Source organism: Lithobates pipiens, unplaced genomic scaffold (assembly GCF_037356315.1).
Source record: "Lithobates pipiens isolate NorthernLeopardFrog02 unplaced genomic scaffold, aLitPip1_a1.2 Scaffold_30, whole genome shotgun sequence".
NCBI lineage: Eukaryota > Metazoa > Chordata > Amphibia > Anura > Ranidae > Lithobates > Lithobates pipiens.
The window spans coordinates 102,041,252-102,064,061 of record NW_027507791.1 but is presented as its reverse complement, the minus strand read 5'-3'; the positions used below and the strand labels follow the sequence as shown (position 1 = coordinate 102,064,061).

The window sequence follows — 22,810 nt, the reverse complement described above, 5'->3', positions numbered from 1 at the left end:
AGCACATTCTTATCCATAATTCAGTAATGCAACACAAAAGTGTCAATGGGCCCCAAGTCAAATACCAACCAATAATAGTGCTCACAGATAAAAAATGTATCCAAATGGGATGTCGGGGTGAGACATTTTCAATTTCAAATGATGACACTGACAAAATTTTAAAACCAACGCTCCCAAAAACAAGGAACCAAGATGAAAATATATACGTTATATAAAAAAATGACATGCATCAATATTTTTGTTCTGCCATAAGGCAATGAACACCAGTAACAGCAGAGTGGATCTGTGGAAAATGAGTCTTGGTCAGAGGGCCCCTAAACTGGACAGCAGAACAATTTTCTGAATGGCCCAAAAATCGTAACATGGATATTAAAACAGTACATTAAATATTTTAATGAAAAGGGGGTTTACATTTATTTTTGTGAGACAAATGAAAGCATTCAACCATAGGAATATTTATGTCTTAAGAGACGTGACATGGCATATGTAAGAAATTGTGGTAAGCAATGTTACAAAAAGACAAAATAAATAAAACATAAAATAATGCTGGAATGGCAGAAAAAAATATCCATGAAAGCTGTCTGTATATGAATTCATAAGATTACGTCCTCACAAGGACCCAACCCCTGGAAGATCAATGCCCAGAGCCAAATAAGGCTGTGCCAATGCAACAGGGAACAGCTTGGACACTTGATGGTAGGAAAATTATTTAGGCACTAGTGCCCTTTGAGCTTCATGCAATAAAGGTAATACATGACCAGCTTCACTCTATATTGAAATGTCACCAATCCCTGTTCAGTCCTTTGGCATATCTTGAGAAGGTGCAATATATATTATTTAAAGAGACCTCGAGCAAGAGAATTGGAGAACCTGGTTTGAGTGCCTCATGAAACCACTAGCTTGCATCCCAATCTCCCTCTCTACCAGATCTTGGTTCCAACTTAAAGCACAGCTGCACTTTGCTCATGCAGGGACTATCAACAGGGCTACTTTTATAGGGTACCCACCAGCAGCACATACTCAACTTCCCTTTACTTCACAGTGATCAAAGAAATATATGGGATAATTCTGAGCATAGAGAGCATGTGACCCACACCCTCCCAAATGACCACAGTGTTTGGGTGCTGAGGCACTGAGCAGCAACACGATTCCTCAGACTTCTATAAGCTCCAGGCCTCTCTCCAATCCCATTGAACAAGCACAGAAGTGGAAGAGGTATAGAAATGTAAATATGTGAAGCTGGTGGAGCGGTCTTAATAAGTAAACCAGTTAATTTGGACAACATGAAAACTTCCAATTAGTGTGGAGATGAGGTGTTCTGCACCCAGAACTTTCCACCAGTGGATCAGAGTACCAAAGCTGGAAACAAACTTTTCTCAATATACTGAATATATACATTCGAGGTTACCCTGGAGCTATCTCTTAATTATTAAGGGTGGGACAGGGTTCTGACGACCTTAGGCTAAAGGATTCAAATGGTTTACCAAGGGCCACTTTTTCTAGAGATTTCATGATAAACAATTCAGTTGTCTGTAATCACAGCATTCAAGTGACCCTGCCACTATAGAAAAGTGTTTATGGCTCACCTGTTAAGGAAGACAGGGCATACATACCTAACTTTCCTGCAGCCAGTGTGGTCGAAGTCTAATCCGACACTGAGAAACTGTTGAAGTCTGAAAGGGAAACCAACATTTTTGAGATCGTCAATATTCTGGACCCCCCGCAGCTATCACAGGTTCATCCTGCTGAATTCCCTACTGTATCCTGTAATGGGTGGAGGTCAGAGGGAAGAACCAGTGAGAACTGCAGGAGACCGAGCAGATTGACTCTCCTGGGAAACGCCCCTTTTCGTTCAGACTTAATCAAGAAAATTTGTCAGGATCAGGGCAGAGTTCCGCAGCATGGGCAACTTGAAAGTTGATTTACGACATTCTTTTACAGATGAGCTTTAAATTATTTTCTATAGCAACAGGGTTGCTTTATCATTTTACATTGCATATACAAGTCGATGTGTAAAAAAAACATCTGTGATCACAAGAAGTTTAATCAACTTTGATTTTAGCATATAAAAGCATAACAAAACCTTAAAGGGCACTTGCTTGTGAAAGGGTTGACCCTCTCTTGGAAAGAGGAGGAAACACAGACCCCCTTCACTGCTCCTCTACATAACCACACACGCAGGACCATCAAAAAGGATGCCTAATTAAAATTACACCGCTATATTTCTTGATGTCAGGCCAGTGAAAGGAATATTATTTATATATGTATATGCATATATTTATATATAATAAAATAATACATGTATAAAAATATTACGTGAATAGTTGTGTTACATTTAATATTTATCCTGGAATATTGGGTTTCATTGGACCAAGACAAAAAAAAAAACCCACTGTATATAGATATTGCTAAATAATATATATTGTTTAAAAACTGGATTCCTATGGGATTTTTTTTATGATGGTCCAAAGAAAAGTCAAAACCAGGTAGAACAAAACCTCAAATGATAATAGGCAAGAATAATGTCAATAAATATACAACAAAGAGGGTGCATAATTAGAGTAAAAACATCAGCCAGATTCATCATAAAACCAAAACAAAAAAATAATTGTCATAGAATGATAAAAGCTGCTAAGATATACATATGGCACCCTGCATTGTACATAACATAAAAAAAAAAAAAACAGTCTGAGGCTAAAAATTTAAATTATATCTAAAAGTCCAGTGTTATTCACTCAAATAAAATAGAAGTGTGAAACAAAAAAGTAAGATAAAAAGCACAGGGAGCATGATTTTGGCACAAAAGCCAAAGTGAATGTGTGGTGCCTGCCTTTTTCCACAGAGGCCATTGCCCACGATAAACTCATCTGGACAAGCCGAAGACAAAGACAAAAGCTAGGTCTTGTTTGCAGAGCCAGAGGAGCGCCGTAGCTTAATGGACATGCGGCTTTTGCTGGTCCGTGGCGACATAGGGGATGCCAATTCTGAGCCATCACCCTGAGTCAGTAAGATCTCGTTCTGCTCATCTGTTGGGCAAACAGCTGCAAAATAAGACAAGACAAACATCAGGCTGCATTCAAAGATAACAGAATCACAGATAGCAATTATACAGTTTTCACATTAAAGTGAACCTATGGCTAAATTATGACTGTGCCATATACTTGGTATAATAAATATTCATGACCTTACTTTATACAGTTCAGTCTTCAGTGACACTCGCTTAAAGTGATATAAATAAGGCAAATAAACATACTTACCTGCTCTTTGCAGTTTTGCAAGGAGCAGCCCCGATCCTTCTGTTCTTGGGTCCCTCACTGGTGCTCCTGGCCCCTCTCTCCTTCCAAGTGCCCCCATAACAGGCAGCTTGCTATGGGGGCACCCGAGCAAGCTCACTCCTGAGCCACTGCTGTGTGTCCATTCACACATGCAGCGCGGCTCAGCCCTGCCCCTTTTGACAAGTTTTCCAACAACAGGTAAAAAAGATGACAGGGGAGGAAGCTCCAGCCCACAGCCTGTATTTGACAGCCCCAGATCTGTTACTGTATGCTGTGTGAAGGTGGGTATGTCTCTTCCCTCCCAATCAGCTCTCCTCCCTGAGCTCTGCAGAATGTAAGTTCAGCTCCCCACACCCTGCTTTCTGAAAGCTCAGACAAACTACAAATTCTGAACTTTGAATGGCTGCAGAGGAAAAAAATACTGCAAATAAACAGGTACAACATATGTAGTAGAATTTGTTTCACTTCTGTGTATCACTCGAGGCCAGACACTGAGTACATGTAAGGGTTTTTCAACCACCTTAAAGAGGAAGTAAACCCTGATGAATTTACTTCCTCTTTCATTCCCTGCAAAGGTAAAGCATAATGGACTACTATGCATCGCATAGTAGCCCATTATGTGTCACTTACCTGATACAGGAGCCAGCGAAGTCACCGCTGTCCCCTGTAGTCCGCCGCATCCATCTTGTTGGTGGGGTCTCGCAGCTCCGCCGCTGTCATTCGGCGAAGCCGCGATGACGTCACTCCCGCGCATGCGCACGGGAGCCGACACGCGCGGCAGCTCCGTCGCTGAGAATGCATGCGCCGTAGACAGCGGTGCTCGTTTTCGGGCAAATATCTCCTAAACCATATAGGTTTAGGAGATATTGCTTGGACCTACAGGTAAGCCTTAATCTAGGCTTACCTGTAGGTCAAAGTGGTTTGTAAGGGTTTACAACCACTTTAACCCTTTGCCACCAGGTCTGTACATCATACAGTCCTAATGACGGGGGGTACTGAACACCATTCTGTGGCTGCAGCCACATGCTGTGAGAGCATTCAGGCAGCACTGCTGCCACCTGATCGCTCTCCCACCCTCCCGCCACGCTTACTGGGCTCTGCTTGCCCACCGGCGGGCCTGGCACAGTCATGCTGGGTCATGTTCTCGATGTGTCCCCAGCTTGATTTGCTGGTGGAGGATGTGATCTGCATCACAAAATATTCAGTGGAGTAGAGGGGAAGACATGCAGGGTTTTTTTTTATACCTGCATATCTCAATAAAGAAGAGAACATGTCACTATTTGTCCCCTATGTGATGGAATTTTTTTTTTATTATTTTGCAAAAAATAAAAAGTTACACCCAAGCACTTAAACCCCCCCAAATTTTTTGAGGCCCCCACAAATGTAAACGCATGCTTCGGGGCACCTACACGTGAAAATGTAGATCGCAATACACATGTTACATATCGCCGCGTATGCCGGAGTGAGAGCAATAATTCGAGCACCAGACCCCCTCCGTAGCACTAAACTGATACCTATAGAGGGCTTTTGAAGCATCACCTATAGAAAATGTAGGAACTGAAGTTTGACGCCATTTCTCGGGTGAAAAAAAATGTAAGATTTGGCATGTTGGGTCTCTATATACATGGCGCAACAGCAAAATTTAGGTTATTTATGGTGTTTGTTTGCCCTAAAATGTGTTTTTTACTGAAATATTGCGTTTCCTAGAACTACCGATATTTTATTCTGTAAGGTGTCTGCTTTCATAAAATATATAATGTGTGGAGTTTTGCGTAATCTTCAGGCCTAAAATAATTTTTTTTAACATGCATGCAAAAACGGCTTTGCCAGCGAAAGCTTATTTACTATTTGATACAAATCAAATATGAAAATTATTTGGTATCCATAGCTTGGGCACAGCTTTACCTTATAACAAGCCTCTATTGAGGGAACTCTAGGCTGTCAGTCATGGCCTGCCCTTTAGAAAATGTAATTTGCCTGGTTGTCATGACAATTTGATAGCCTCAATACATTTTAAGCAATGGACCTAAGGAAAGTACGCATTTCAGGAGTGCTGACTTTACTGGCAGTATGCTTGTTTTGAGTCAGTGACAAAGTATTGAAATTAGAGTCCGGGAACATAAAGTGGAACAAACCCTCCAAAAAAGAAAATGAATGTAGGGCAGCTTACCAGTCCAGATACGATAGTTGCATTATTTTCCTTTTTTTTATATCTATGAATGGAGTGTATAAATCTTGAATCATCTGCTCATCCTCCACTCATAGATACTGTAGAACTGGCTTTTATAAATGGCAGAAAGGGGGGGCATAGTCAAGCACTCTCAAGCACTCTCGATAAGCACCTGTCACAGCTGCCTCATATCTATTAACCTTTGCAGCAGCAGAAGATTGCAACGGTGGGCATATGAGAAGGAAGATTTCTGCTAAAGGACATAGCAGCACAAGGGATACTTCTTGTCCCCGGGATGATGGCAACACAAAGCTGATGGGGGTTTGGCCTTCCATAAAAAGTGTCGCTAAAGGCAAAAACTGGAACAGGAATAGATGGAAGCTCTTCTAATGAGGACAATAGTACTGGTGACACTTTGGGATTCCCTCACATTGAAGGGATTTCCTCTAATTTCATGTTCTACCTATGGGACAAGAAGTGAAGGGAAATCTCTGCAATTGCCACAGATAGCGAAAAAAAAAAAAAAAAAAAAAAAAAAAAGGACGGTGGGTTACAACCCTTCCTTAGCCCTGGCTTACACTGCTGTGACTTGTCATGCAACTTGAGAGGTCAAAGTGGCATGACAAGTCCCACCCCATTAACGGCAATGGAACGATTGTAATAAGTGCGATTCAAGTTGCTCCAACTTAGAAAAAGTCTCCTGCACTACTTTGGTGTGACTCGCATTGACTTCTGTTAAAGAAGTTGACAAAGAAGAGAGTTGGGACTTTATATGAGGCGCATAACACGATTGGTAAAAATAGTCAAAAGGATTTGATGTGCCTCATATAAAGCCCCAACTCTCTCCTTTGTCTCACATATAGAGATGAAGGTTGCATGACTATACTGTCATGCACTTCATTTAAAGTCCCAAACCCTTTTACCCAATTTTTCTGTTAAAGAAGTTGTATGCAAGCCGTGATGAAGTTGCGCAGGGATGCCAGATTCAGTCGCACGACCCTGAAGCCACAGCAGTGTGAACAAATGGTTACTCTATTCAAAATGAAAAAATATATATTGCCTTTAGTGACACTTATGGTAATTCTTCTATTAAAACGTGTATTTATTGCACTCTATGCATGAAAGTATCAGCCTGTAACTTTCCTCTCTGAATGATTACTGGGCAGAAAGTGAATGGTTAAAAAAAATTCTAGTCCTCAATAGATAACCTTCATTCCATTCTGATAAATTCCTGAAGCCATTTGTTATCCATCCAGAAATTTTATTTTTTTGTGAGCCTATTGCCTAAAAGTTATCAATACAAAAGTGCTTAGGTAGCCCTACAATATAGCCAAAATTACACTAGATAGGCAAACAAATCTTACATTATAAAGATGAAAATAAAATAAATTCTTAAAAATCTTGGGAGAATAAGATTATCAATGGATCCCAGGGATCATTGGAATCCATTTTTTAATATTTATAATGTATTTTCTTTGTATAATCACAGTTTTGCCTAGGGCTGCCACACAATGTGTATTGCTTACTTTTCCACTACAGTTAAACAACATGTTCTCCGTAGTTTTGCTCTTTTGATATAGTACTGGATTGTATATGTCACCTACAGTATTCTCTGCACAGCTGGTTAATAATTAACAATATTTGTTGTACTTTTCTTGTGTTGACTCGATACCACTTAATTTATAATACTATCAACTACTTGATGTACCACAAGTTCGCATTGTGAATATACATGTATTTCTTTTTGTGCATATACAATAAAAAAAGTTTAAAAAACAACACACCTCATGACCCTCATCCTGTGACTGGCCAGAAAAAGAGGCGCAACAAGCTGATGAGGTCGTCACTCTGCTTTTCTCCTGTCAGCATATGTACATGTAAATAACGGAATCAGGAGCCTGGTCCCCAACCAGGTCTCCCCCAAAAAAAGGGGGGCAAATGGACTCTCTCGGTACAGTGGAATAAGGGTAATTTCAAATATATGAGCAATTGTGTAAAATAGTACAAACGTTTGTTGATACATAACAAATAATGAGAAATCTGTTACAGTTTAAAAGCATGGGCAACAATCCATGTGTATCACCAAGATAATACTCCCCAAACGGGAACAGCGGGATGGTTGATCACGGATAACCTCTCAACTAGTTTCGCGGACTAAAGCCGCTTCATCAGGAGGATATCTGTAATTTTATAACCGTGAGGATATCTGTAATTTGATATCTGTAATGATTAAAAAATAATCAATGACAATATAATTAGTCCCAGACATGAAAAGTAACAGTGTTTAACACAATATGTGGGTCAAACAATATGCTTATGTTATACAGGGGCAGAAACGCGACATCCCTGGAGGCACAGGGCGTCACCAGTAAAAGGGGTCCTCCATGTTGACCTTGGGGGGACTGGACTAACAAAACAATAGGCTGGAATCTATATGGAGTAAGGTAAATGAGATGGGTAAACTATGTATTTGGAAAAAACTGCAAGTGAGGGAAAGTGAGGATGTGACCGAGTGATTGAAGTTGAATGAAAGAGTGCAAGTGAAGGAATCTAGCGGTGAGGGTGTGGGGAATAGAGGGCAGTAATTGATAGGTGAATCAAAATGTGGAAATTAAGCTAATTAAGTTAAAGAAGAGAGTTGGGACTTTATATGAGGCGCATAACACGATTGGTAAAAATAGTCAAAAGGATTTGATGTGCCTCATATAAAGCCCCAACTCTCTCCTTTGTCTCACATATAGAGATGAAGGTTGCATGACTATACTGTCATGCACTTCATTTAAAGTCCCAAACCCTTTTACCCAATTTTTCTGTTAAAGAAGTTGTATGCAAGCCGTGATGAAGTTGCGCAGGGATGCCAGATTCAGTCGCACGACCCTGAAGCCACAGCAGTGTGAACAAATGGTTACTCTATTCAAAATGAAAAAATATATATTGCCTTTAGTGACACTTATGGTAATTCTTCTATTAAAACGTGTATTTATTGCACTCTATGCATGAAAGTATCAGCCTGTAACTTTCCTCTCTGAATGATTACTGGGCAGAAAGTGAATGGTTAAAAAAAATTCTAGTCCTCAATAGATAACCTTCATTCCATTCTGATAAATTCCTGAAGCCATTTGTTATCCATCCAGAAATTTTATTTTTTTGTGAGCCTATTCTCCTGTCAGCATATGTACATGTAAATAACGGAATCAGGAGCCTGGTCCCCAACCAGGTCTCCCCCAAAAAGAGGGGGGCAAATGGACTCTCTCGGTACAGTGGAATAAGGGTAATTTCAAATATATGAGCAATTGTGTAAAATAGTACAAACGTTTGTTGATACATAACAAATAATGAGAAATCTGTTACAGTTTAAAAGCATGGGCAACAATCCATGTGTATCACCAAGATAATACTCCCCAAACGGGAACAGCGGGATGGTTGATCACGGATAACCTCTCAACTAGTTTCGCGGACTAAAGCCGCTTCATCAGGAGGATATCTGTAATTTTATAACCGTGAGGATATCTGTAATTTGATATCTGTAATGATTAAAAAATAATCAATGACAATATAATTAGTCCCAGACATGAAAAGTAACAGTGTTTAACACAATATGTGGGTCAAACAATATGCTTATGTTATACAGGGGCAGAAACGCGACATCCCTGGAGGCACAGGGCGTCACCAGTAAAAGGGGTCCTCCATGTTGACCTTGGGGGGACTGGACTAACAAAACAATAGGCTGGAATCTATATGGAGTAAGGTAAATGAGATGGGTAAACTATGTATTTGGAAAAAACTGCAAGTGAGGGAAAGTGAGGATGTGACCGAGTGATTGAAGTTGAATGAAAGAGTGCAAGTGAAGGAATCTAGCGGTGAGGGTGTGGGGAATAGAGGGCAGTAATTGATAGGTGAATCAAAATGTGGAAATTAAGCTAATTAATAGTGAAAGATTTAAAAAAAAAAAACGCAGAAAGAGTTTTTGAAATGTATAACAATGTGAAAGGTGGATAAGGGGGAGAGAAGGGAAAAAGAAAAAAGGGAGGAAGAGATAGGGAGGATGAAGAAAGTAACAGAGGAGAAGGGATTGAGATGGATAAACCAGGGGAAATTGGATGAAGGTGAATAAAATCGGGATATATAATGAAGGACATAATATATACCTTGTTATCAGAATACAGAGGAATTGGGGGTCCCGTGAGGAGAGGTCCCACTGGGGAGGAGGATACCGATGTATAATGGCAATATGGAGCACTATGAGAGGAGGGTAGAGAGTGACAGCACACAGAAGCACATCACTCCCACCCAGGTATCCTATGAAAAAAAACACAGTGCCCAAAGTAAATACATTTGATTAAGGTCCTTAGTGGATTGGTGAAGAAAAGCCCAGATGGCTGGGCAAGTCATTAAGTCTGGAAAGTTGTGTGATTTGAGTTTGAATTTGGTAGGGGCATGAGATTGCATGAGGTATGAGACAGCTGCCATGGCTGTGATGCCAGTGTATGGTCTAACTGTGAACCTGGGGTATTCTCATTGGCACTTATGGTCAAGTAATCAGGTGAAGTAATGCACAAAATTCCTCCATAGTAAAGTGCCTACTGCGTTCACGTTCAAGATTGACATTTTGGCAGTCTTTGTCAAAAGTGAATTTGAAAGTTAAATTACATGCAAAGAGATATACATCTTTGATGGTTTCAATAATGTGTATAGGATCAAGAGGACAAAAGCCAAGACCAAGTTGCAGTACTGATGGCGTGTCCTGGGACAAAAAAATTAGACATGAGATTAATGATATTTAGTTGAGGTGTGTCGTGGAGGTGCTGGGTAGGAGTGTGTGAAGTGGTTTGCGAACAAATGTGTCTATCTTGGTTTCTTCAGATCTGGTGAAGTCAGGTCTAAAAAAAATCAATGTCAATTAGTGCCTTCTTGGGATTAACCAAAGCTCACCCAAGAACCTTGGGAATCAAATTGTGTAATGTAGAAGAACCTTGAATGTATAGTTACACTCCTGTACATTCACTTTTCTATGGTAACTGGCTATTGGATTAGATACGCTTATTTGTCCGATCACATGCAATGTTCTCTGTTTTGGTTTAAATATTCCCTTTGTATAATATGCATGTCTTCATCTCTTTCATCATTATTTATTTATCCCAGCCTCTATATATCCCTGAGTCTCTGATGTGAATTCTATTGGTTGCCTTGGTCTTTATGGGGATTTATCAAATCTCCGTATACCAACTGTATGTATTTTATTTTGCATTGTCAATATAATTTTTTCCTCACACAAGCTTTTATTATTGTATCTTCATTGTTGTGTATTATTCTGATTATATTATTGTATTCAGGTGTGTCTGCCTGCCTCCTTCCCTTGTGACTTGCGCCGGAGCATTGGCGTCCCAGGTGTGTGTTTTCTTGCAGCAGCTCAGTGGGCTCCCTGGTGGTTGGAAAGGTCCCAGACCGCCGTCTCCACCACTTGCACATGCCTTGGCTAGGGCTTCCACCCATTGGGCGAATGCGCATGCACACGCACAACTCCTTCGCGCATGCGCATTGCGGGAGCCCTGACCCTGTGATGTCACGGTCAACGCTTACGAAACGTCACAGGGTTGGGGACTACAAATAGCAGGTAGCTTCCTGCTTGTCCAAGAGTTGGATTTGGGCCTGGGAACTCTATTAGCCAACAAGCTTACAGTAAGTTAGCTACTTTTGAGACTCATACCATATGTTTATTGCAGTCACTGTGAAGCCTCCCCTGCTTAAGGGAAATGGCAATGGGCTAATGTATTTACTTTGGGCACTGTGTTTCCTTTCATAGGATACCTGGGTGGGAGTGCTGTGCTTCTGTGCACTGTCACTCTCTACCCTCCTCTCATAATGCTCCAAATTGCTGTTATACATCGGTATCCTCCTCCCGGGACCCCCAATTTTCTGTATTCTGATAACAAGGTATATACTATGTCTTTCTTTATATATGCCCATTTTATTCACAGTCATCCAATTTCCCCTGGTTTATTCATCTCAACCCCTTCTTTTCTCTTCCTTTCTTCCTCCTCCTGATCTGTTCCTCCCTTTCTTTTTTCATTTTCCCTCCCCTCTCCTTTATTCCACCCCCCTTTTTCCCCATTTCTTTCTTCCCGCTTTGTCCCCCTTTCTCTTTTTTTTTTTCCTCCTTTTCCTCACCCTCCCTCTTTTTCTCCCCCCTTCCTCTCACACCCCCCTTTTCCCCCTCTTATTCCTTCCTTATTTTCCCTAACCTTTCCTCATTCCCCCCATTTCCTTCCTCTTACCACCCCTTTCCCCTGGTCCTTTCTCCCCCATTTCATCCAATAGTCTTATTCACTACATTTTACACTATCTTTAATCCCAATTTAACTTCTACCTTTCACTTTTTCTACATTTCAAAAACTCAGTTTTTTTAATCTTTCACTATCACTTAATTTCCACATTTTGATTCACCTATCAAGTACTGCCCTCCATCCCCCATACCTTCACCACAAGATTCCTTCATTTGCAGTCTTTCATTCAACTTCAATCACTAAACTTCAATCACTCCAGTCACATCCTCACTTCCCCTCACTCGCAATTTCATTCCAAATACAGTTTACCCAATTCATCTACCTTACTCCATCTAGTTTCCAGCCTATTGTTTTGTTAGTCCCCCTAACTCGCCAAGGGAGAGCCCTTTTACTGGCGACACCTTGTGCCTCCCGGGATGTGGGTAAACAGTCTCGCTTCTGCCCCTGTATAACATAAGCATATTGTTTGACTGACATATTGCATTAAACACTGTTACTTTTCATGTCTGGGACTAATTATATTGTCATTATTTGTTAATCAAATTAGATATACTCCTGATGAAGCAGCTTTAGTCCACGAAACTAGTTGAGATGTTATCCGTGATCAACTATCCCACTGTGATCTTCCCTGTGTGGGAAGTATTATCTTGGTGTTACCCATACTTTTAACCTGTAACTGATTTCATTACTGTATGTGTTATGTATCAAACTTTTGTACTGCTTTACACAATTGCTCATATATTTGAACTTACCCCAATTACACTGTACCGAGACAGTCCATTTGCCCCCTTTTTTTGGGGAGACCTGGTTGGGGACCAGGCTCCAGATTCCTTTATCTCTAAGTTTCTGTATGATGATACAACTCCTTTCTTTTTACATCCTCTTACATCCTACTTTTCTATATGTACATGCAACACTTGTGACTAGTAACATGCATTGTTCTTCCCTCTCTCAGTCCAGTCTGCTGTACAGCGAATTACAAAAAACGGATACAAAGTCAAACTCGGGTAGTTCTGCATTTAATTTTTAAATACAAGCATAACCACATTTATGTTTTTTTTAGGTTTTTAATATATACATTTATATATAGATGTATATACACACATATATATATATACACACACATAGATATACATATAAATATATATATATATTAAAAACCTCAAATATATTATACACACACACACAGTGCCTTGAAAAAGTATTCATACCCCTTGAAATTTTCAACATTTTGTCATGTTACAACGAAAAGAGTAAAAGTATTTTATTGGGAATAAAATAAATGGTTTTCACATTTTTTTTTACAAATAAATATCTGAAAAGCGTGTCGTGCATTTGTATTCACCCCCGTTTACTCTGCTACCCCTAACTATAATCTTGTGGAAACAAAGGCTCTCAGAAGTCACCTAATTAGTAAAAAGAGTCCACCTGTGTGTAATTTAATCTCAGTATAAATACAGCTGTTCTGTGAAGCCATTTAAATCAGGGTTGGGTTATAAAAAAAAATATCCTGAGCTTTGAACATCTCACGGAGCACTGTTCAACCCATCATCTGAAAATGGAAAGAGTATGGCACAACTGCAAACCTACCAAGACATGGCCATCTGCCTAAATTGACAGGCTGGGCAAGGACAGCATTAATCAGAGAAGCAGCCAAGAGGCCCATGGTGACTCTGGAGGAGATCCACAGCTCAGATGGGAGAATCTGTACATAGAACATTAGTCATGCACTCTACAAATCTGGCCTTAATGGAAGAGTAGCAAGAAGAAAGCAATTGTTAAAAGAAAGCCATAAGAAGTCCCATTTGCAGTTTGCGAGAAACCATGTGGGAGACACAGCAAACATGTGGAAGAAGATGCTCTGGTCAGATAAAACCAAAATTTTAATTTTTGGCCTAAAAGCAAAACGCTATGTGCAGGAAAACACTGTACATCACCCTGAACACACCATCCCCACGTGAAACATGGTGGTGGCAGCATCATGTTGTGGAGATGCTTTTCCTCAGCAGGCACAGGGAAGCTGGTCAGAGTTGATGGGAGGATGGATGGAGCCAAATACAGGGCAATCTTAGATGAAAACCTATTAAGAGTCAGCCAAAACATTATGACCACCCCATGAAAAAAATAAATAAATAATAATTGAAAAAAAAAAATCATTTACAGTTTTTGTGAAAAAACTGTTTAAGTTTAGTGATCATTTCAGGCTTTTGTTGTCCATTTTGTTTCCATGGTTACCAAAGCTTCTTATACACAGTGATGGGCAGTGGGGGGAGGCGGCTGGAGCATCTCAGATTACAGAGCCCGGGTGAGAGCACAGACACACCATGTACTGATTTATAATAGAGGAATATGATGGAGCAGTTTTGATGGGGGCCGTTTTGATGGTGGCAATATGATGGGGCAGTTTTGATGGGGCAATAAGATGGGGCAGTTTTGATGCTATTCAGCATTCCCACGCATTTTCTCCAGGAAATGCATTTTCTAGTCATGTAATAGAATGGCCCAGTCAAAGTTCAGACCAAAGTCTAATTGAGAATCTGTGGCAAGACTTAAAAATTGCTGGAATGGGAGTTTTCATAGTTTCAGTTAGTTAGGTTGAATAAAGACACCAGTCCATCCTGAATGAGTGTCTACAATTGTTCCTATCCCTGTACATTGCACACTCACGTCGGTCCCTACCATCAAGGAGCCCACAATCCAAGGTCCCCATTCATATACTAGGGCCAATTTTGGACAGAAGCCAATTAACCTACCTGCATGTCTTTGGATTGTGGGAGGAAACTGAAGTACCCAGAGGAAACCCACGCAGGCACAGGGGAGAACATGCAAACTCCAGGCAGGTAGTGTTGTGGTTGGGATTTCGAACCAGCAACCCTTCTTACTGCTAGGTGAGATTGCTAACCACTACACCACTGTGCTGCCCAAGGTGTGGAAAAAAAATACTGATACTCTGCTGAATTGTCAGAGAGGCTTTGATGGTCCTTTGGAGTTTCTGCCATTGTTTTGGGTGATATTGCACATAGGGTCTTACAAAATCTCCTGAAGAAGCCAAGATTTTAGCAAAACATGTAGAGGCAACCTACTTTTGTAATACAACCACTTAATCTTAATGTGTTGGTTTTAATCAAATTTTAAACCATGTTTTGTATCAATAAAACGGATTAAATTGTTATTGCTGTTTATGTAATTTTTTTCTGCATCTCAAAACTCCCATTCCTGTTTTCTATTTGTTTATTCTATACCTTAGGGAGGTGGTGCATTTCATGAGACCTCTTATACTTGGATAATTAATTATTTTACTTAACCACTTCATCACCGGGAAGATTTGGCTGCTCAATGACCAGAGCAATTTTTGCGATACGGCACTGCATTGCTTTAACTGACAATTGCATGGTCATGTCACGCTGTACCCAAACAAAATTGACCTTTTTTCAACTAGAGCTTTCTTTTGGTGGTATTTGATCATCTCTGTGTTTTTTATTTTTTGCACTATAAACAAAAAAAAAGTGACAATTTTGAAAAAAACAAACACAATATTTTGTACTTTTTGGTATAATAAATATCCCCATTTTTTTTTAAAAAAAGCTAATTTTTTTCTCAGTTTAGGCCGATATGTATTCTTCTCAATATTTTTGGTAATACAAAAATCACAATAAGAATATATTGATTGGTTTGCGCAAAAGTTATAGCATCTACAAAATAGAGGATAGATTTATGGCATTTTTAAAAAAATTTTTTACTAGTAATAGCAGCGATTTGCAATTTTTATCATGACTGTGATGTTTATGGTGGACACTTGACACATTTTTGTGACGATTGACAATTATACAGCAATCAGTGCTATAAAAATGCAAAGATTACTGTATAAATATCACCGGCAGGAAAGGGGTTAACACTAGGGGGCGATCAAGGGGTTAACTGTGTTCCCTGACTGTGTGTTCTAACTGTAGAGGGAGGGGACTGACTAGAGGGGATGACAGATCGTGGTTCCTAGCTATTAGGAACTCACGATCCGTCTCTCCTCACAGAACAGTGATTTGTTTGTTTACACATACATCCCTGCATCCCTGTTTTGCCTCTCATGCCCGCGACCGTCGGCCACGAGCATTGGCACCCCCGCAGTGAGGGCAGCTGGGGTGTATATCCCGCTTAAAGGAGCCAACGTATAGCTACGACGGCTCGGGAGAACGTGCTGACCTGCCGCAGTATAATAACAGTGGCTGGTCGGCAAGCAGTTAAAAATTGCTGTTCACAGACGTTCTCCATCCAATTGGACAGAGCTTGAGCTATTTTGCAAAGAAGCATGGGCAAAAATGTCACTCGTTAGATGTGCAAAGCTGGTAGAGACATCCCCAAAAAGACTTGCAGCTGTAATTGCAGCAAAAGGTGGTTCTACAAAGTATTAACTCAGGGGGGGCTGAATACAAATGCACATCACACTTTTCACATATTTCTAAATACATTTTCAAAACCATTTGTCATTTTCCTTCCACGTCACAATTATGTGCCACTTTGTGTTGGTCTAACATAAAATCCCAATAAAATACATTTAAGTTTTTGGTTGTAACATGACAATGTGGAAAATTTCAAGGAATACATTTTCAAGGCACTGTATATATAATAAATTATATACAGTGGATATAAAGTCTGCACGCCTTTGTTAAAATGTCAGGTTTCTGGGATGTAAAAAAAAAAAAAATTAGACAAAGATAAATCATTTCAGAACTTTTCCACCTTTAATGTGACCTTTAAACTGTACAACTCAGTTAAACAACAAACTGGAATCTTTTAGGTGGAGTTAAGTAAAAATAAAATGCTTGCATAAAAGTGTGCACACCCTTAACCACTTGCCGACCAGCGCGCGATGATGTACGTCGTCAGAATGGCACGGGCAGGCAAATGGGCGTACATGTACGTCCCTTTAAATTTGCCGCCCTGCCATCGGGAGCGCGCTGCCGGCGGCGCGCTCCTGTGCTGGTCGGGACCCCTGTGAGTCCGGTCACGGGACCCGCGGACTCGATCGCCGCGGGCATCCCCGCGATCGTCTCACGGAGCGGCCGAATGGAGAAGTGCCGTTGTAAACAACATTTCTCCATTCTGCCTAGCAACTAGTGACGCTGATCTCTGCTCCATGTGATTGGAGCAGAGATCAGTGTTCACTAAATGAAAGCCCAACCCTTCCACAGTTAGTAACACGCCCCTAGGAACACTTAACCCCTACACTGCCACCCACTGGTTAAGCCCTTCACTGCCAGTGTCATTTACACAGGAATCACTGCATTTATATAGCAGTGATTACTGTATAAATGACAATGGTCCCAAAAATGTGTCAAAAATGTCCGATGTGTCCGCCATAGTGTCGCAGTCACAATAAAAATCGCTGATCGCCGCCATTACTAGTAAAAAAATAATAATAAAAAATTATTAATAAAAATGCTATAAAACTATCCCTATTTTGTAAACGCTATAACTTTTTTGCAAACAAATCAATAATCGCTTATTGCGATTTTTTTTTACCAAAAATATGTAGAAGAATACGTATCGGCCTAAACTGAGGGAATAAAGTTTTTTTATATATTTTTGGGGGATATTTATTATAACAAAAAGTAAAAAATATGCGTTTTTTTCAAAATTGTCGCTCTATTTTTGTTTATAGCGCAAAAAATAAAAACCGCAGGGGTGATCAAATACCACCAAAAGAAAGCTCTATTTGTGGGAAAAAAAGGACGTCAATTTTGTTTGGGAGCCACGTCGCACGACCGCGCAATTGTCAGTTAAAGCGGCGCAGTGCCGAATCGCAAAAAGTGGTCTGGTCTTTGACCAGCAAATTGGTCCAGTCTGAAAGTGGTTAAACTAATATTTTGATTTTATTACAGCACTCAGTCTGTTTGGGTATGAGTCAATCAGCATGGCACATCTTGACTTGGCAATATTTGCCCACTCTTCTTTGTAAAAACACTCCAAATCTGGCAGATTGCAAGGAGACAGCCCTCTTCAGATCATCCCACTGATTTTCAATCAGATTCAGGTCTGGGCTCTAGCTGGGCCATTCCAAAACTTGAATCTTCTTCTGGTGAAGCCATTCCTTTGTTGATTTGGATGTATGCTTTGGGTCTTTGTCATGCTGAAAGATGAGGTTCCTCTTCATGTTCAGCTTTCAGTGCCAATATTAATTGTTCATAATTCCCTCTACCTTGACTAAGGCCCCTGTTCCAGCTGAAGAAAAACCATCATCATGCTTCAATGTGGGTATGGTATTCTTTTGGCGATGTGCATTTTGTTTTTGCGCCAAACTTATCTTTTGGAATTATGGCCAAAAAGTTTAAACTTGGTTTCATCAGACCATAACACATTTTCCCACATGTTTTTGGGAGACTGCAGATGTGTTTTTGCAAAATTTAGCTGGGCCTGGATGTTTTTCTTTGTAAGAAAAGACTTCCGTCTTGCCACACTACACCATAGCTGACACATATGAAGAATACGGGAGATTGTTGTCACATGTACCACACAGCCAGTACTTGCTAGATATTCCTGCAGCTCCTTTAATGTTGCTGTAAGGCTCTTGGCAGCCTCCCTGACCGATTTTCGTCTCATCAATTTGAGGGATGTCCAGTTCTTGGTAATGTCACCGTTTTGCCATATTTTCTCCACTTGATGATGACTGTCTTCACTGTGTTCCATGGTATATCTAATGCCTTGGAAATTCTTTTGTACCCTTCTCCTGACTGATACCTTTTAACAATGAGATCTCTAGGATGCTTTGGAAGCTCTCTGCGGTCCATGGATTTTGCTGTGGGATGCGACTAAGAAAATGTCAGGAATGACCTACTAGAACAGCTGAACTTTATTTGGAGTTAATCAAAGGCACTTTCAAATGATGGGAGGTATGTACTGACACCTATTTAACACGTGTTTGAATGTGATTCCTTAATTCTGAACACAGTTACATCCCCGGTTATAAGAGGATGTGCACACTTATGCAACCACATTATTTTAGTTTACTTAAAAATTTTACTCCCCCCCCCCCCCCCCCCCAAAATATTTCAGTTTGTTTTTCAACTGAGTTGTACAGTTTATAGATCACATTAAAGGTGGGAAAAGTTATGAAATTATTTATCTTTGTCTCTTTTTTTTTTTTTACCTCACATAAACCTGACATTTTAACAAGGGTGTATACACATACATATACACACATAAGCCCTTCAGTTGCCCTTAAGTGTATGAGCACTTGTCATGTTTTTGCATTGTAACAAATAATACAACAGTCAGCAGTAGGAATATAATATGAATATAATATGAATATAATATGAACATAAACAGGCAGCTAGTGATGGAAAATGGAAGTAAGAAAAAAGGAAACATGAGAAAAGAGAACACTTCCTGGAACTGAAAATCCTTTTCTTGATATTTTTTATTTTTTGGTCTTTTACCTGTACAAACGCTACATATACATCATGACATTTATATTTCACAGTTAAAAAATTCCACATATGAACATTTCTAACCATGGATATATCATACTTGGCCAGTCCCACTGGAAACAGGAAATCACTCTAGTGGGCGCTGCAACTACAGTGCAGCCTGCTGCATTGTGAACACAGAGGGTCGCCATACGTGCACAATTCAAAAAATAATTAGCATTTTCTTAATGCATGTAACGTGTCCTCTGATTGGATGAGGTGGAATGGTGGGGAGGTGACATCACAGTCTCTGCCTTGTCCAATTAGAAAACATTTTGAGCTTATTGTTAAAATGCAATGCATTTTCTAAATGGTGCCTTTGCTGAGCTGGCAACCTCCTGTACTCAAATAAGCAGGACAGGCGTTTGGAGCAGAATGCAGAAGCTAGTGAAGATCACTGTAGTAGTACCTACTACAGCGATCTCCAGCTTTCAGAAGGATTGTTCAGGTATGGAATATGCATAGTTACATTTGTAACCCAATGCGGTGATGTGAAGTGAGTATATTTGGCATTTTGCCTAGTCCATGAGGTGGGATTGTACTGATATAGCCACCCAATGCAGTCCCCATCTCATGTGGTATGCACCAGTCCAAAAGGAAGCAGGGGCACATCTTTCTTGTATGGCTGCATAACTCTCTGGTCTGCCATGACAGCTTATCGTGGGGTTAAAATAATGCAAAGCTTTTGGGCAACAAACACTATAAGTTATTAGAGTGAATTTATCTAAGGTTTCTAATTCTTCTTTTAAGCTGAAACAAAATTAGAAAAGCCCTTGTGGTAGGGCTAAGCACCAAGGTACCCTGTAGGACATATATTAATCCTACAGTGAGACAGATTTTCTAGGCAAGGGTTGTTATTTATAAATAAATCTATTCTGCTGCTCTAAGGCGGCACTATGAGTATTGTCTTCCCCTGACCACTTCTTAGTTGTGCATCTGTTTGGACTGAAAATCAGTCTCAGATTATAACTATACCTCCATGCTAATTTTAAAATTATTAAGTGGCTTCCATTTTTTTTTTGTGGATTATGGTACATGCACATAGGAAGTCTGATGTGACTTGTCATGCAATTTGATATCCAATGACAAGTGGCACCCTATTGTCTGCAATGGAAGCAGTCAAATCAATGCTACTCCGACTCCATCGAAGTCCCATCGATTTTGCACGTAGTTATTGCAATACTTTCTGCAAGCTCAGCTACGTCGTGCATAGATATCTGTGCATGAAGTTGCACAGATGTCTTCCAAGTTGCACCTGAAGTCGCACTGGCATGCGGCTTAGAAATAGTGCAATTTCAAGTGAAGTCACACATTTTTAAAGCTGCATTCAGTGTAGTTCAAATATGTTTTGATGCAACACAAGTGAAGTCAGTTTTAAAATGTAAAGGCTAAGTTCGCCCTTTGGAACATGTTAACACTCGTGTTCAGGGTATAGTTAGTCTAGAGGTCTCCTCCCTGAATTTCTTCTACAGATGATGGTTGGCAGCTGTCACCAAAATAACATTTTTGGCTGTGACTGTATATATCATTTTAGCGATTGCTGTCAAGGGCTAGATGAAGAATGATGAATTAAAGTGCAAAATGGGAATGTCCAATTGTGTAATAGCGATTGTCCCCCTTCTAATCACTGACCTGCTCAGAGGGTAAAAAGAAGTGTAATACGTAGAAGGTTACTGAGAGAGCACATAAGCATAGGAGGGTGTGCCTCAAACAGGCCAATATGAATAACCAACAACAGAAAAATTAAAAGGAAGGACTCCGACACTGCAAGGGTTAAGCCCATCCAAAGTTTGGGAATTGATGGTCATACGCATCAAGCTTGCCGACAACCGAGATATTATGAGATGAAAAAACTAGCAGCCACTTCCCATCTGCATGCATAGTACAAGTCCTTTAGGTAAGTGAAAGGTGCTCTTCACAAAAAAAAAAAAAAAATCCATGCAGTGATTTAGTAGCAATGAAATAAGTAAATGATTGGAAAGACTTAATACAGGCAAATAAAAGGGAGAAGGAAAAAAAGATGGGAATCAATCATGTCTTACCTTTCATAAACAGAACAAAGATTTAATGATCTAAAGAGAGGAAATAAAGAAACTTTAAATATTTCAAATTATGACCACAGAGAGACCTGATTAGATAGGAGGCAAATTACCAAGAAAATGCAAATAATCAGGAAACACAAATCATATGTATTTCATCTTCCATAAAAAAAAATGAAGGTGCATCTTGTAATAAGGCGGAGAAAACATTAGAAGTGACACTGGTGGCATGAAAGTTTTAGGTCAAAATCTCCTGTAAAGTAAAAAAGTTTGAATCATTTGTACTGTACTGTAATGTAAATAAAGGTTCCATCTGTCCAATGTATTAATTGCTGACAGTCATTAAATCAGCAATAACTGCTGTCCGCAAATGTACTTTTAAATCTTTGTGTCACTGATATAAACAAAGAGCATCATTACAATCTAACTGAAAACGGTCTATAGAGCTGAAAATAAATAGTTACATAGTTGATAAGGCTGAAAAAAAGACAATAGTCCATCCAGTCCAACCTGTGAAGGTGTATGTGCATCAGTGTCTATAATGATTTACCATATCCCTGTATGTTGTGTCCTTTTAGATGTACATCTAAGATTTTTTCTTTTAAATATCCATACTCCCCGCAGTTGCCACCAATTGTCGGAGAGAGTTCCACATCCTTATTGCACTAACAGTGAAGAACTCCCTACACAGTTTAAGGTTAAACCGCTTCTCCTCCAGTTTCACTGTGTGTCCCCATGTCCTTATACACTCCCTAGGACTGCATAGTTTAATTCCTATGCTAGGATCCCCATTGAGATATTTATAGATCGCTATCATGTCTCCTCTCAAGTGTCTCATCTCTAGCGAGAATACAGTTAGTGTTTGCAGCCTCATAATTGAGGTCCTCCAGCCCCCTTATTAGTTTTGTTGCCCTTCTTTGAACTCTCTCCAGTAAACTCCAGATAAGGTCTAACCAGAGTTTTGTAAAGTGACACAACTATAGTTTTGTCCCTTGAGTGTATCCCTTTTTTATGCATGCTACTTTCTGCCTGCTTTGGTAGCTGCAGCTTGACATTGTTTTTTGCTCAGGTCATTCTGAAACATTTCTCTGTCCTGATGTAAGTTTATTACTCTGCTTATCTTTGTGTCATCCGCAAAAACTGAGATTCAATTCCGTAATTCCTTCTGTGACAAGGTAGCTGACTTAAAGGTGAAAATCAGGCAGATAAGTGCATAACTATATGCCTGGTGCAAAGGATTTGTATTTCTACCAGCTCTGGTATTTATGAAGCTCTGCCACACAGCACTGTCTAGCAGGACAGGAAAACCAGATTTTTCGGAAAAATAGCTGATAATACCATTGTGTTTCGCAACACGATATGTTTCGGCTGTCTAAATTTCAGTACATCTCTAGTTGTATTATCCAGGAAACATTAGAAGCCAGGGGATGACACAATCAACCACATCACATTAAGTTGGACTGATCCCTCAACCTCCTTAGTGGTAATCCCGAGTCTGGCTCGGGTTGGAATTTTAATTACAATAGCGGTAACCCCGAGCCAGACTCGGGCTTGCACCGCTCGATGCAGGGGAGGACACAGG

General features: G+C 40.0%; 1 protein-coding gene across 10 annotated transcripts in view; it reads right to left on the bottom strand.

The window, feature by feature from the left end:
• Window positions 1–369: 369 nt before the first annotated feature.
• The window catches only part of RALGAPA1 (Ral GTPase activating protein catalytic subunit alpha 1), a 368,491-nt gene continuing 346,050 nt past the window's right edge, over window positions 370–22,810 (bottom strand). For 9 of the 10 annotated variants that reach the window (XM_077464690.1, XM_077464691.1, XM_077464695.1 and 6 more), the window contains one exon: window positions 370–3,041. In XM_077464690.1, the coding sequence (XP_077320816.1) occupies window positions 2,896–3,041 (146 nt within the window). In that variant the 3' untranslated portion in view covers window positions 370–2,895. Of the gene's footprint in view, window positions 3,042–21,231; window positions 21,262–22,810 lie in introns of all 10 variants that reach the window. The other variant, XM_077464692.1, reaches the window with a different exon arrangement.